General features: G+C 43.3%; 1 protein-coding gene across 25 annotated transcripts in view; it reads right to left on the reverse strand.

Moving 5' to 3' along the window:
- Nucleotides 1-15,924, reverse strand: part of ADGRL3 (adhesion G protein-coupled receptor L3) — a 492,701-nt gene that overhangs the window by 206,511 nt on the left and 270,266 nt on the right. For all 25 annotated transcript variants that reach the window (XM_032108821.1, XM_032108825.1, XM_032108804.1 and 22 more), the window contains one exon: nucleotides 2,848-2,957. In XM_032108821.1, the coding sequence (XP_031964712.1) occupies nucleotides 2,848-2,957 (110 nt within the window). The remainder of the gene's footprint in view (nucleotides 1-2,847; nucleotides 2,958-15,924) is intronic.

Below are 15,924 nucleotides of genomic sequence, written 5' to 3' on the forward strand. Positions count from 1 at the left end.
TGCGGTGTGTGGGGTAATGTAAAGGACATTTTACAATATATGAACTACTGAAGTTAGAGGAGGTTTGGATTTCCCCCATCTGAGAGGAAAGGGGGATACTTCCCTGTTGAAAATGATATGAGCTAGCAGTGGAAGAGTTAATAAATAAATAATAAAATCTCAAGAGAAGCAGACTAACGAATGGAGTTTTAAATCTTCCATATTTTTCTTTTGGGGGAGCATATACACTAGCATTATACTGAGCACAAGTGCCTAAGGTCAGTCTTAACAACATCTGTTAAAGATGACTCCCAAACTCCCCCCTCTTGAGATGCACACACCCTCCCTTCTGCTGCTCAGCCAACACTTGGGTAAACCCACTCTCTGTCCATAAAGAATAATTTGAAACTGTAAGGAGTAACCCATCCAACCAGACAAAGGCAAGCTGGAATTGCACACAAGTACAACTGCCTGCTGAAATATTAATCCCTCTATTATGCAGCTGAGGTGTTCCTTTAGGAGATGGCCATATGGTAGACACCACCACTCACCTGAGGCTGGGTGCACAAGGGCTGAGGCACGTGGGTTCAGTGACAAGAACTGACCTCTGATAATAATAGAGCATAAAAGGAGGAACAGATTTCATCCACCAGGCATAGCTTTAGTCCAGCCCTGCCTTTGCTGACCTATTTGCCCAGAGCTGACACCCTCCCCATCGCTTGGATGGCTTTCACTTATGGGACACTCATGGGGCCCAGGTGGGGAATACCTACAAAGTTTAACTGACCATTCTGAGGGAAGAAATAGAGGCAGTAACGAAGCCAGGCAGAGACTGAGGTAGGAGAAGAATAAAATGAAGCTCTAGGTTTCCCACTCCATGTCTGCAGATGAAGGGACATGGTTTGCCAGAACACAACTAATTTCACTGGTGCTACACTGAATAACAACACATGAAGATTTGACCCAAAATTTCCTAGGTAACACACAACAACCACCTCAGGAGACTGGATCCTATTTCATCATGTGTTCGCCCTTTGTCTTCCCCCCCTAACTCTACTTGCAGAGGCACTATATTTGATTCATAAAGAAACAGAGAAACAGCCATCAAAGCTCCTAACTTAATTGCAAAGGCAGTGTGTCAGTTGTCATCCTTTTCCTCCCTGCATTCAGATCATTAAAAAATACCCAATCCCTACTGTATGTTTGGTACCGAGCAACCTCTCACAAGAGTTATTCTACATCTTGTACACAGGGCCAATTAACACCTCAGGGTGTAATACTGACATATTGCCTTTCTCACAAGGCACCACTATTCCTCTTTGTTTTATGTTCAACAAAGGCTGTGGAGGGGTACCAAGTAATGACTATTGCTTTACCAGCCCAGGCTCTGGAGGCAACAGCACACCCTCATGCAAATCATAAATCACAAGGAAATACATCCTGCTGTGATAGGTTGAAACCAATCTTCCCTAACCCTTTCCCTGCACAGTGTTGCTTCTGAAATGAAAGGCCTCATTTAGAGTGGAACAGCTCCAAACTATAATTTGGACAATATTCTTCTTGATAGGGAGGACCCTTAGCCCTGATGTCAATCTTTCCGTAGGTTTAATAGCTCAACCCATAAAAAGTATTCCATCACTGCATCTAGAAGCTTCACATTTTTGTTTAGAAAAATCAAATGTGGACACATTGAGCCCCCTGTCAGCAGAGTATCCCAGTCCCTCAGCAGAGAGGCGGTCTTGGAATTTCACAAAAGCCAAACACCACCCAGTCTTTCCAGGCTGCGGCAGCCGGCAGGTGGCCGACTCCTGCATGAGGGCTGGGGACCACCCCAGGGGCTGTAAGCTCTCACTTTCCCTCTGGACAGGGTGCCTGTCACTGCTCAGCCACATCTGCTCTTCTGCAGCCCATGCTTGAGGCAACAGAGAAGATGGTCTTAGTCCTTGAGCCACACTCTGGGTTTGAGCAAATTGACACCTCCTGCTGCTCTCTCAATACAACACTACAGGTTGAAAGCATCCATTCCAGCACCTGCTTTATTATTTTGAGAGCTGTGCTAGAAGCTTTGGCCTGCTCAAACAGAAAACCTGGAAATGGCGCTGTTATTCACCACTCAGCTCTCTACAACTGCTAATAAAAAGTGCACTCCTCGTATCATCATTGTTATTTCCTTTTCCAGGTACGCCCTTTTTGGCAGTAGGGCCTTAACTGCAGGTAACAAATTTGGTTGCTACAGAAAACAAATTCTGAGGTACACTTAACGTTTTGTAGCTCTGAATTTCCCGTTTGGCACATATTGCTGTCATCTCAGATGACTGGCTTTCTACCCTCAAAAATCTACTCTAAGTGGCTTGCCTGTAATTTCCCTTCACAACTTCGGAAGCTTATTAATTAGTATTTTTCTACCATCAAACATCAAATTACCCAAAACAATAGCTTCCTACCTCCTTGGTGATACAGTACTGTATTGAAGGCACTTATCAAATGCCACAATTACATGGACATAGGTCAGTCAAAGCACACTGCTGTATGATTACAAGCATAAACCTCTGTAAAGAGAAGCTGTAAGCTAGCAACAATGCTTCACTCCTCTCGTCTGCTTTCTCTAATGGGGTTTCCCAAGTGTTTTCCAACAGGTGATATGTCACTGTTATGCTGTACAACACAGGGCATTATTAGGATATCCTTAACCTAGGCACAAACTTGGCACAGAGAACCATTTTTCATATCTTATCAGCTCAGTCTCATATGATGCACGTGATCTGCTTTACTCACCCTTGAGCAACAAGAGACAAGCTCAAGGCTGGCTGAATCTCCACAACAAATCTCTACTGAAAAAAACAAGTGCAAATATATGAAGATACATACTGTAAGGGACACACTCGTACTGCACTTCCAGGTACTTGTACGTCCCAGGGCACGGGTCTGGAAACACATCAGGGCCGGCAACAACTGCACACTGGGTCCGATTACTGCATCTGGAAAGCAATAAAGATGAGAGTCAGAGAACAGACCAGACAGAAGGACAGGTCAAGAAGCTGAGTGGCCCCTCCAGTATGAAAAAGGTGCAGGAGCCAGGACTTCATCATCAGCTGGGGCAGCTCAGCAGTGAGCATGCAGAGGCTGATGGCAAACATCTTCATCAGCTTATAACCGAAAGAGAAGAGGCATGGTGGCACCTCCCCCTCCAGGAGATATTTAATGCCAGCATCCTCACCAAACAAAATGCAAGGACTAAACCAACAACTGTAGGGTATGCCCAGCCCCTCACCAGCTGCCATAAACAACAGTGGCAAAAAATGATCATTTTATGTTTTATAACACTTTTTATTAAGTGTTCCCACAAAACCAGTTATCTTGTATAATACTGCTTAAGCCAAAGCAAAGACTAAAACAGCAACACTTGAGTGGGGGAAGAGGGGGGGGCAATCACCAAATAAGGTGTCTAAATACCAAAATAATGTTTTTCATGCAAGACCTGCTAGGGAAACTTCCCAGTCTGACCATTCACAAGACAACACCCATGCATTAAGCACAAATGGCTAAGTTTTATTCCATCATTCTGCCCGGCATGGATGTATCTCCTGAAATGAGGTACTTTTTCCAAAAAAGCAAGCACTGTTCTCTGTGAAGAAGAAACACAGAAGGAAGTGAACCTGCCTGCTGCAGCAAGCTTCTTTCAGGTTAAGAGCACACACAGAGAGATTGGGTCCTGCAAGATGCTCTTCCTGAGGCACATATACAGGTCCATGGGTGACTGATTGACTCGTGCATGTGTAGGAACCCACATTTGCCTCTGATTTCATGGGACAACCACCCCTAATGTACAATTTGAATGTAATTTGGTGATGCAAAAGCATTTAGCAAACAGTGATTCTACAGAGAAAAGTCCTCCGCTTCTTTGTTTGCTTAAAGAAAAAAAGAGAGAGAAATGTAATTAGTCTTTGATTTTTCTGCTTTTGCATGCCATAAAGAGACCTCCTAAGGGCTAGACCACTGCATTTACTTCCTTTAGGATTCTGCCTCCTCTGATGTGAAACAGGACCCCTGACCCTCCTGATTTCTGGCAGAAGCTGTGACATCCAGCACAGAATTCATTTAGGTCTGCAGTGGAAATGCTTCGTGTTTACCTGAGGCTACAGTTTGTCAGCCTTAATGCGGATTTTATTTGAGCCTATAAATTAAAATTGATTCATTAGCGACTGCCTTAAGCTCCATAATTTCTTTAATTTTATGGAAAGATTAATAAGAGCTGATATGCTTGCTCATCAGGCTGTTTTGCTGGATACCAGATAATCCAGAGGGCTGGGAAATTCTCGTGTTTTCTAGCTGAAAGACAACAGTTATCACAGCAAGTGACTAGGTTTTATTATACACATAGTAAAAATTATTTTCTTAACAAAAAAGATAACTGTCCTCACCCATGCTGGGATATCACAGGTAGCTTGGACCACGCCAGCGGGCAGTATTCCAGGAGAGGCTTTGAACATCATCCAAAATTTCACTTTCAACAAAAATCCTTTACTGGGCTAAATGTGCCTTTCAAAAAGCAATCTCACTGGTCTAATCAATAGTCTTCCTGGCTGAAGGGACAGAACTGGCCACATTACATAGAATAACAGCAATGGATGAAAGATACCTGTCAAAACCATGAGTAAAGATCCACAATTATGAGGAATTGGAGGTGGGAGGAGGAACAAACACATTTAGGGTTCATCTGTGATGAAAGCGTTTGCTTTGAATGATCAAGCATTTCCCTTGTGGGCCTTTTTTTAATGCAAGAACCTGGACACAAAAACCAGAAGTGAAAACAACCTAGAAAGTTGTCTGTGAACACCAGTTTTAACCTCCTCAAATGCATGCTGTCTTCTGCAGTATCACCGAAGAGACTAAAAGCATCATGATACAAGGGGCTGAAAGGGGAATTCAGGATGCACAGAAATGCAAAATCTTTTCACCCAACTCTAGGACATCTTGAAGCTTCCCCTACACATTTCTGGAATGGGGGATGGCAAAGCCTACCAAACACAGAAACTTGCAAAGAAGGTGAGATCAAATTACCAGTGCCAACTTGAGGAAGAAACACAGAAAACCTAATGAAAAACTCCCAAATAAAATCTCAAATACTATGTGGTGTCAGTACCTCACAAAATTAACTAAAAAAGGGTTCATATTAAAAAAAAACAAAACCAAAAAAAAACCAACCAAACAAACAAAACCAACAAACCAAAAAAATGCCAACATGAAAACCAGAAGAACTCAACCTCCTCTCTTTTTCACACTCCTTTCCTATGGGCAGCCAAACTGTGTCTGGTACTTGGCATTTTGAGCTTCCTTTTATCATCCCAGGGTGAAACATGCAGGTTTCTCTTTCCAGCACACTTAAGGGATGAGGGCAAATTACACGAAAAACCATAGGAAAAAACCTAATGCCTGTTCAATGAACTATTACTGTCAGACATCAGGCTATGCAAATTTTAAGGAGAGAAAGAGGTAAAAAACACTCATCATTAAAGCTCTGGTTGCTCTGCTTTTGCTCATATATTTAATCCCTTCCACAACAGCTTCTTGGTCCCTTCAGTTTTGTCATATTTCTTTCCAGACAGATTAAAGGCCCAGGTGACACCAAGTGACATGCAAGAAGTGACACAGGAAAGGAGATGTGTAAAAGATGATGAATCTGTAGCCTTGAAAATGACAGGGAGAAAAATCATAATGTATTCATGCCATACTCCATTGCCAGCAAACCAGGCCATGAGCTCTTCCTTGTAAATCACAGGATTTTACATGGAATCTTGGGATTTCTTGGCACCCAGGTCTTGGTAATACTTGCTTCAAACTCCTGCAAGTTATGAGGCTCAGTGCTGGGTACTCACCTTGCCAGTAAATGCAGCAAGGATCCTTTTTTATTTTATTTTTGGGGTTTTTTTCTGCCATGTCCTGTCTGCCATTGCCCACCCCACTCACCTCCCCCTCATTTTTTTTTCCATTTAATTTTTTACTCGTTTCTTGAAGGAAGATCTTTGCTAACTACTGGAAGTACAATTTGCTGTGAGAACCAGCAGTGCACCAGCTTGAGTATGAATCTGTCTGCTCTACTGGGCAATCACAGAAACATCACCCAGCTCCCTTAGCTATACAGTAGGAACAGCAGCTCTGCATCCCGCTGGATTCCTCTCCAATAGTGCAGGAACTGCTTGCATTGCTGGCTTTAGCACAACTGTACCCCAGAAAACTACAGTCACCTTTTTCACACCCATCTAGATCTCTTATTACTGCCTTTACACAAGCACCTCTTATTTCTAGCACTGATTCTTCATCAGCTCCTTCAAAGAAAACACCGTCTCCTTCCCCCGCACTGCCCTCATGCTTCAACTTTCCTAGGCAACCCCCTGGCCTCTTGGGCTATTTCCTCATTCTCCATATGCTCTGATGCCAAGCAAACAAGAGCACCGTGGGAGGAAACTGGGAATTTAGGGGACCAGATAGACAATTTTATGTGATTAAAAAAACAGCTTCCATTTTATTAGCTTGTCCAGCATTTTAAAGGCAAATGTTCTGAAGACATAGGAGAATTAAAGTAGCCCCTCAAGTGGTTTTAGTTCACCTTGTTGCCATTTATCATGAAATCTGACAAGAAATTTATAGCCATCTTTTTTCTTGTGTCTGTGTGTTGGTTTGTTTTATTTTGCAGCCCTTATTTCTACCTGCCAGCATTCCCCTCTCCCTGTTATGCCCGGAAGTGCAAAGCACATGAGCAAAGACACTGCTTCTCAAAGACCCTCTGCATGTCTTGGGCCACCTCCATGATTGCTGCTGGGATTTGTGGACACTTTCCCTGAACCAAGAGTGTCCACACAGCTCACTAAGACCAACCAAGAGACCAGAAACCAAAGCATAACCCAAGATCAGCATTTTCAGCCTGACCTGAGACACCGATTCCTTCATGTTCCTATATGTTCAGGAAAAGAGAATAGTCCAAACTCTCCTAAAAGTCAGTCCAAGGTGCTTGGCAGCCTTTAAGCTTCCATCATCTCATAAACATAAGTTCATGTTATTCACATCTATGTTTTAGAGAGGAAAAATCGCCCTACTGGGAGAAGTGTAAATTGTTGCAGTCTCAAGATTAAAAAATAGACAAAAAAAAGAAAGAAAGAAAGAAAGAAAGAAATAAAGAAAAGGTGGTGGTCCCTATGCACTCTTTCCAGCTGCATTTTTTCCTACTTGTTTAGACCCCCATTTTGTCTTTCCACTTGCATATGTGGAAAAGTATTTAACCTAGAAGCAAGGTGTCAATCCAGTGTAAAAAATACACTGTAACAGAAAACATGGATTATTTTTACAGAACTTCTCCCAGTTCCAGTGGAAAACGACTTTCAGGAGTTTAAATGTGAAACAGGAATAATATTTCATATGGCTTTTGTTTTGCATTTATAGCAGTGGGACTGAAGGAAAGATTTGAGTTCAGGATCAGCTGCAGGGCTCAGCTCTGCTTACAACTCTCTGTTCAGACTTTAACTTAAAACAACACCAAAACTTCATTTCCCTTCAGCAAACTTCCATTTCTTCTCCCTGGAAATATTTTTATGATTTTTAAGTGATAAGGTCATCTTGTGATAGCGAAGCAGTAATAATTTAGACATAAACAGCTGCTTATTCCTGCTATGATATCTTTACTTTTTTTTTTTTCAATGCTTACATTGTTAATATATTTAGCAAGAGACAGAGAAAGGAAAAAAATAATAGCTTGGCAGTTTATTTTAGGCCTTTCCAGAAACTTTAATAGCATAGACATGTCAACAACATCAGCCTAGACATGTCTGGGGCAATATGTTTGCCAGAATGAAAATGCAAAGGCAGCACAAAATAAAAGATCAATCCCAAACAAAAAACCTTTCAGCATTAATCATCACAGGTGCAATACCAGCAAGCCCTCCAGCTCCCCATCTAGGAGGGGACCATTTGGCCCAGACAATAAAAATAGGTGCCCAAACCATGGAGGCTGGCACCTGTCGTTCCAGGGACATCAGGAGAAGAGAAACCAGAATCCATGCACAGCTCCACAACAAGCCTAGAGGCTCAAACACTCATTTCATCCCAACACACCCTCCTTCTCCTTATCCTTCACAGGTGAAGCAACAACTTCTGCAACACCAGAAGCTCCTGTGAACAGGGCACAGTGGAAACTACTACAAATGGGGAAGCCACCTGCCTCCTCTGAATCCACAGACTGTCAGGGTCCAAAGTAGGATCTTAAATGCCCTGAAGATTGGAAAAATTCACATCCATGAACTTAGATTTGTGCAGCACGTACTGAGCTGCCATAGCCGGCCCATGCTCTGCTAACACACCCTGCTCATAGCTGGTGCTACCCTCCACCTACAGCAGCTTCCAGCAAGGGATTCTCAATGCCCACATGTGCCAACCAAACCACTCACCTGTGACGATGAGCACCGGGTGCCAGAAAAACAAGGCACTCTTTCTCACTGCCCTCAGCTGAAACACCTACTTTACATGGACTTCATTTTTTTCTGCAAAGACAAGGCAGCCATCATGTGCCCAGGCACGCTAATATAGCCAAGACATCAATATCTAAGCCTCTTTCTCAAGGTCTATTATGCTTTTCTAATGGTTTTACAGTAATAGACAGACTTAATTCATTATCCTTCATGGCAACGCTGCAAGACATCCTTTTCCTTCCCTGGAACACAAAAATCTCCTCTCTGGATGAGTGCTTTAAGAAAGAGGCTGTCACAGCAAATAAGTCAGCCAGGAGTGTGCTCTCCCCTGTCAATATATGATATTTCCAAACCAACCCTTTAGGAAGAGCCAAGAGAAAAAAAAATAAAAAAAATAATGCCCTGGAGAAAGTAAATAGGAAGCAAAGAGAAATTTCACTCAAAAGTAGAGTTCACGTGATGGGTTGCAAATAAGAAGGAAAGGAAAACAATAAAAAGCAAGCAGAGAAGGGAGGCAGTGGAGGGTGGAGGGGAGGAGAATAGAACTGTAAGCCCCAAGAAAAGACTTTGGTTCAGCACATTTGCTTTTCGTAATATGCTGCACAAAAGCAAAGCTAAATTCTCCACCTGTTTAGCTTCCAGAAACAAAGAATTCCTCAACAGAATCTTTTTCTGCCTCTGCAAAACCTTAAAAGCAAAGGATGTAATGACAGGGAGATGAAAATCCAGTTTCTCTAGCATTTTTTTTCATTATGAATGGGCCTTTTTATTGATCTTTCAGAGCACTGAGAGGCTGGCTTTCCAACCTCTGCTGCGATATAATTATCTGCGGTGTTTAATGCTAGCACAGACGAGTCCCACTACACAGTGCATTTTGTTGTTTTATTGACGGGTTTTAATTATCCAGGTGCTAGAGCTGTCAGATAGGCTGCTTCTTATGTGATCAAACTAATACAAGATGAGGCAGAGCACTCTAATTGCAGCCTCACCGAGTGCCTCTGTGCAGATATGCCAACGAGATACATTTAAACTGCTATGATTATTGTAAAATCTTACAAAGTTTGATGAGAAAAAGAGTCCTCTCTCTATAGCTCCAACCTATTCCATTCCCGTTGTTGTTATTTTATATTGAACATAGGAAAATTGAAGAAAAACAAGCCACCAAAACCACCCCAGAACCCCAGCCAGCAAAACACCAGAAAAATCTTGCAGAGCCAAACCGAATATGAACTGTAAAGGTCACCAAAGGGACTACCTTGATATGTTATGGAGAGCCTGGGAGCAAGAAGGAAAACAGGTCCTGGAAATAAATTAAACACCGGTTTTACGCAGAAAAACCAAAAAAAGTAATTGCACTGTTTCAACTCATTGATAAGGCCCTTAAAATTTAACAAGAGGCATTTAACAGCAAATTCACAAGATGTAAGAGTTTTAATAGAAATTTGGGGCACCCCTGGACATGGCCCAACTGCAAGGGACTCCCCAGGCCAGTAATCTGAGGTCTAGGGCAGGACCTGCCAGTGGGGATGATGTGATTCATCATCAACCTCCAAACAAGAGTTCCCCCAAGCAACAAAAGCTTTTTCCTCTGTACTTCGTCATGTAATGTCTCTTATATTTGATAGTTTCCTTGGATTTCTTTTCCCCCATCTCTTTGCAATTGTCACAGTGAGGAGGGGAGGTGAAATCCCCAAAGGCAATCAATGTGCAGGGCAACAGGTGAACCTGCCAAGAGCCTTGTGCCAACGTGCCAGGGTACAGCACCCCTGCAGCTACAGGAAACCTGAACACAACCCTGGTAAAAGAGACTCTCGTCCTCAGAGAAAGAACAACAGAACTATAACCTGCCTGAGCCATTGGGTATATTTGGACAAAAATTTTGGGTCAGCGTGGAAAACAGATCTGCACTGAGCACATCTCAAGCAGTCACGGTGTTGCTCCAGCTGCAGGGAGCTGAGAGCACAAGCAAGGCCAGGTTTGCAATGTAGGCTAACACTACTGGATGGTCCTCAGGGCTAAACACCACACCAGCCAGGCCTTAGGACTGTAAAGCTCATCTTTTAAAGAACTACATCTGCCCTTTTACAGGTACTCTAGCTCTTCCAACTCCATAAACTTCTGTAGCAGCCTAATAAAAAACCACTTTACGAAACACTGTCAAGGTATCTGGAGAGGAGAGCAAACACCTAAAACAAACCAACCAATAAAAGCCTCATTGGTTTAGACAGACTCAACACTACTTAAAATAACTGTGAACAGAAAACAATCTGGTTTTTAATTTGGGCTAGGAGGTCAAATTAAAGGCTAAAGGAGATCTGGGCTGAATTTCAGCTGGCACTCCACATTACTTTGTCTCCACTGCCATTTTAACACAAGTCAATGTGAGTTAAAGCCCATTTTTTCTTCTTTGGCACAGCTACCCAGAGCTGGGATAGCCAGAGCCAGTTGCAATGGGCTATTTTCTCTACAACAGCTCTGAAGTGTGTTCAGACCCTCAGTCTACCATAACCTGCCTGTACACTGAGCCTGCAGCACAGGGAGCGATGCTCTGCCTGGCACCAAGGTGCTGCAGCCCTGTAGCACCGTGAGGTACAAGCCTGCTGCTCAGAACTGGCTGAGCAGGAAGCAAATCTGAACGTGAACATTAAGAAACATTTTAAATATATTAACAAAAAAATCATAAATAAATATTCCACCCTGTTTTCAAAGGAAAATCTGTCATTACTTCCACTGCATGCCCCTTCGCTAATTGTCACGTTACTGCTGCCATTTACTGTCACCACCCAGTGCCCCCATCCCAGCCACTCAACAGTTCCTGCAAAAGATAAAACTGAAATCAGAGAATATTATCTCTAAAGGGGTCAAAGTAATCTGTATGCATGGGCTGGCAGGTTTAACGTATTAGCCTTTCACCTCTGCAAACAGGGTTAAAGAAAGGTTTGGGGCCAAAATAATTTGTACTGCACTCCATCTCAAATTTGACATAATAACTGAATGAAACAAAAATGAACACGTCCAAACAGCACAGAAGGTCGAGGCTGGGCAACTCCCTGATGAACTAAAGAGTGATCCAAAGGCACCCAGAGCAACATCTCTGATTTTAGTTAAGGTGGCAATTGGCCCTCAGCCTCTTGGTGGGGGGGAGGGAAGGAGGCACCAGCATACACTAAGCTTCCTGACCGAATGACACACAGAATCAACATGTGACAGGTTGTGACTTTAGCACTGTGGCTAAAGCAGTTCAGACAAAAAGATAGTATTAGTGAGCAAACACACAGCCTCAAACAGCCTGCCACATCGTGTGCTATTAATACAGCATCTGTTCATGGCCCCTGATTTGGTATAGCACCTCGTGCAAAGGAGACTTGGCCCTCTCTGTGCCTCAGGCATTAAAGCAACACAAATAATAATCAGAAACAACCCAAATTTTCTCAAAAAATAATCCTGAAATGAACTAAGTATGTTATTCAATATTCAAAAGTGATTTCTTTTTTCATTTTATTCCAACACAACCAATGCTGCCTCTTTGATCTTCAGCCCAAAGCTTGAATAAAGGCAGTCTGCACTTTGATTCTAAGCTCCAGAGAAATCACAGTGTCACAAAACCTTCATACGCTTCCCAGCTTTGCATTGCCCAACCAAAGCATATTCAGAAGTAAATGGTAAGGGGGGAAAAAAAAAAAGCCAAATATCAAATGTATTGAAAATGCCATTGTGAAGTTGCTCAAAATGTCTAAACATAGCACTGAACATTTTGTGTCTGCATGCAGCAACACAGGAAGGGATGGAAAGAAGCATTTTTAAAACTTTAGTCCAGCAGCTCCAGAGAGGGTTTCTCACACTGTGAGAAAGCACTGAACTGGGGCAAGTCTGATCACACACCTCTACCTTCTCATTCCCGCGTTCCTTCCACACTTGTCCTTCCCCAGGGCAGTTCTCAGCACATTCATCCATCAGCCTATCTCTTATCAGCTATATATGCCCACCAGCTCTTCTCCCACCTCACCCTATCTGGTCACCATCCCGAAAGGGACACTACTTGATCATTACATACCTTATCCGCCTTTAAAACATATGTTTTAAAAACAGAGATTTGGCCAAAAAAACTCCTTTGAAACAAAGTCTGATAGGAAAAGGGCCTCTGAACATCTGCACAACAACAGCTGGTAGGAACAGAGGAACAGGGCTTCTGCAAAACCTCAAGTCTTCTTTGTGACGATGTGGAAAATACTTTGTTAGTAGAGGATTCACTATTTCATAACACAGAGCCCGCCTGAGAATTAAAGAATTAAACTCACTGTACGTAAGACAGCTTCCTTTGAGGAAGCTAAACTCAAAGGCCAAGTTTTCCAGAAAGCCTCTGCCTCCCACCAGGGCTGGATTTTTCCAAAGAGCTCAGTTCTTCCTAGAGGAGCTACAAAAAGGCCCAGCTGTTCGAGCACGGCCTGGGACTCCTCAATTCTCATGAGGAGCAGCTGAAGCTGACACCTATTAAGCATTTTTCAGGCAGCAGGCTGTGTCACAGAGTGCCTACTTTGGTAATCCAACCCCGAAAGTTCTGTTGGGAAAAAAAAAAAAAAGAAGAGGGGAAAAAAAAAGCCTGCACAGGATTGTATGGGAGCCTTAGGTGGGGCAAAAACTGGGAAATCCACATTCCAGAGCATGGAGCATGTCTCTGGCAAGCCAGCTTTAAAATATGTGACTGATGCTGCTCAGACATACTAGCTGAAGTCCAGGGAGATGGATGAAAGGGTAAAGATGCAGGATAAATTCATCAGATGTCTCCATAAATCATTTCTATAGTTAACATTTGTTCTCTGCTTTTCATTACTTACATTTCTAAAGCCACTGGGTGCCTTGCTGCAGTGGATCTAATAAAAAGGAAGATAAATTTTAACATCCCTTTTTGAAACATGTTAAAATGATCTAGCTTTCTTTTGAATGTTAATGGCAAGCATTACAAGAAACACAATGTCTCAAAACAATTCACTGGGGCTGAAAGAGAAAGCAGAATCTCACTGTAGCTGGAAATTCACAGCCCTGGTCACCACCCCAGCTGGTTTAAAAGATTTTATTCTGGCCCTAATGTTTTGGGCAGCTTTAACTTTGTCATTGAAACCCACCATTGCCTTGGACAGACTCTCTGACTCAAGGGCGAAATTCCATACTTGAGAAGAGAAGGAAATATTTTTGGAGAGTGGCAGTTTGGAAAAGCATCTGAGCTGCTTGACAGCTGTTCTGAGACAGGGGATGCCAGAGGGGTCCCAGCGGAGCATACAGGATTACACACACACACAGAAAATCATTAAAGTTTCTGTCTCTAAAGTTTCACATCTAATGAAAGAAAACGAGGGAGATATCTGGAGAATTCTTGGGTTATATTAACAGCTAATGATCCTCCCTTTGCCAAGAGCACACCCTGGCAAGCTCACTGGCAGTGATGGGGGGACCCACAAAAATGCCAGTGTGTCCAAGCAGAGTGGAAAGGGGAGCAGGGAGAGCTGTCCCTCCTGTTCTCCCTGCTGCATCCCCGGGGGGCTTGGGAATCAAGTGGAGAGCCTACTGTTGCATGGCTGGAGTTGTTCTACAACAGAAGCAAGGACCTTTATAACCGAGTTTAATCCCTCGAAGGTTAAACAAAACAAATGACTGCACAAGTGAGCAATTAAAGAGCATTCCACAGCCAGCCCTGGAAGAGCCTCGCCATTGATTAATTAGGTTCAAAGGGCCAAGGCTAACCTCACAGTCCCCTGAGAAAGAGACCACTTAGCCCCTTCTAAAACAGAGAGAAAAAAAAAAAAAAAAAAGGAAATAAAATATCAGCATTCCTATTTAACACTCGAGCATTAGTTAAACAGCTGCTAAAGCAGTGAAACAATTACTTGCGACTGACCTACATTCAGCTGTATTGTTTTATTACATTCAGGAGAAACTTAATTAAGCTTCTGTTACCTAATAAAAGCAAATAAAATTCTCCATTTTATGACAGGGAGCTGCACTGTTTCTGCCATGCAAAGCCCTCAGATTTGTCAGTGGAGTTTCCCAAGAGAGCACAGCTCCCACTATCACATTCCTCCTCCCTGCATTTGAAGGATAAGAAGATGAAGGATATTTTCATGCATTAATGCTCCTTGGGGTGCCCTTAGCTCTCTCTGACACCTATCACCAGGGTGGAGAGGAGCACAGCCTCTGATACCTACCCTGTTATCTTAGGAGACCTACTGCACACCTGAGCAACATGGTCTATTCCCAACCACATCATGGGCTAAGTCATGAGGACTTCAGCACTGCCAGGAGGAAGGCATCAACTATTCACTTTACTGCAACAAGCGAAAAAACAACCTGTTCCTGGAAAAAAAAACAAAAACAAACAAACCCAGACATGCTGCTGGCCTTATAGCTGCCCACAGGCATGATCCACATCCTAGGAAATTCAGAGGGTGGACAGTCCTTTACAGGCATCACAGACCATTAACAGGGTCTGAGCTGGACAGCAGGAGTGCACAGTCAAGGCTACTAAGAAAATACGTAAAGAGTTTCACCAGCAGTTCATGCCACCAGAAAGACTCCCCCAAACCATCCACCCAAAGTCTGCCTTGAATATTAAGGTTTGAAAAGATTGGAAAAGATTGGTAGAAAGGACCATGCCATACAACGTGACCCACACTCATCCACTGTAACTGCGGATGTAACTTCTCTACAGGATTATCAGCCACATGCTACATCCTAACCACCCTCTCCTTAATATGCTCGTCTTGCCCTCCTCCTGCCCTCAAACAAACAGCTCCTCTGCTCTGACTTACCAAAAGATCCAGTTTTGAGGAGAAAAATCTGTCCCCAGCTTTGTACAAGCAATGAAAGCAAGCACTTGAACTGCAAGGAGCCAGACAAAAACACTTACCAGCTGTCCAGACTCTCTGGACTTTCACTGAACTGACTGTGGATGCTCAGACAAACTTTAGTGAGGTAATGGGAAAATTTCTCCCTAGCGAGGGCGAAAACCCAAAAAGTGTCCCTTGCTGAGCAGAGGCCATGGCTTGAGCAGCTTTTCAGCACTGGCACCATGACCAGAAAATGACTTCTGAACACACCGACTCACGCTGTGTTTCCCAGCCAAGGGTAACATGCCAACTGGCTTTTGGCCCTACTGAACTCTCTGCTGGATGCTTGTGACCCTGAAGTTGCTACTGGATGTTTTGACACATCCAATTCCACATGTGCCCTACTGACATTTATATTTATAAAGCTCCCTTTTCTTTCCAGGACACAAAGGCATGGGTACAGAGGTGACAGCCACGCACCAAGAAGCAATTCCCCCAGCCATGTGACACCGGGGCCCCTGCATCGGCTCAGCAACTCACAGCAAGCAGCTGCTAATAATGCCATAACACCGCCCAGACTTTGAAATCACAAGAAGCTCTGAAGCCTGCATGCCGTCAGAACCATTAGTGCCAAGCATACTGGTCTGATGATGCTTGCAGCTACT

This window comes from Corvus moneduloides, chromosome 5, assembly GCF_009650955.1.
Source record: "Corvus moneduloides isolate bCorMon1 chromosome 5, bCorMon1.pri, whole genome shotgun sequence".
Classification (NCBI taxonomy): domain Eukaryota; kingdom Metazoa; phylum Chordata; class Aves; order Passeriformes; family Corvidae; genus Corvus; species Corvus moneduloides.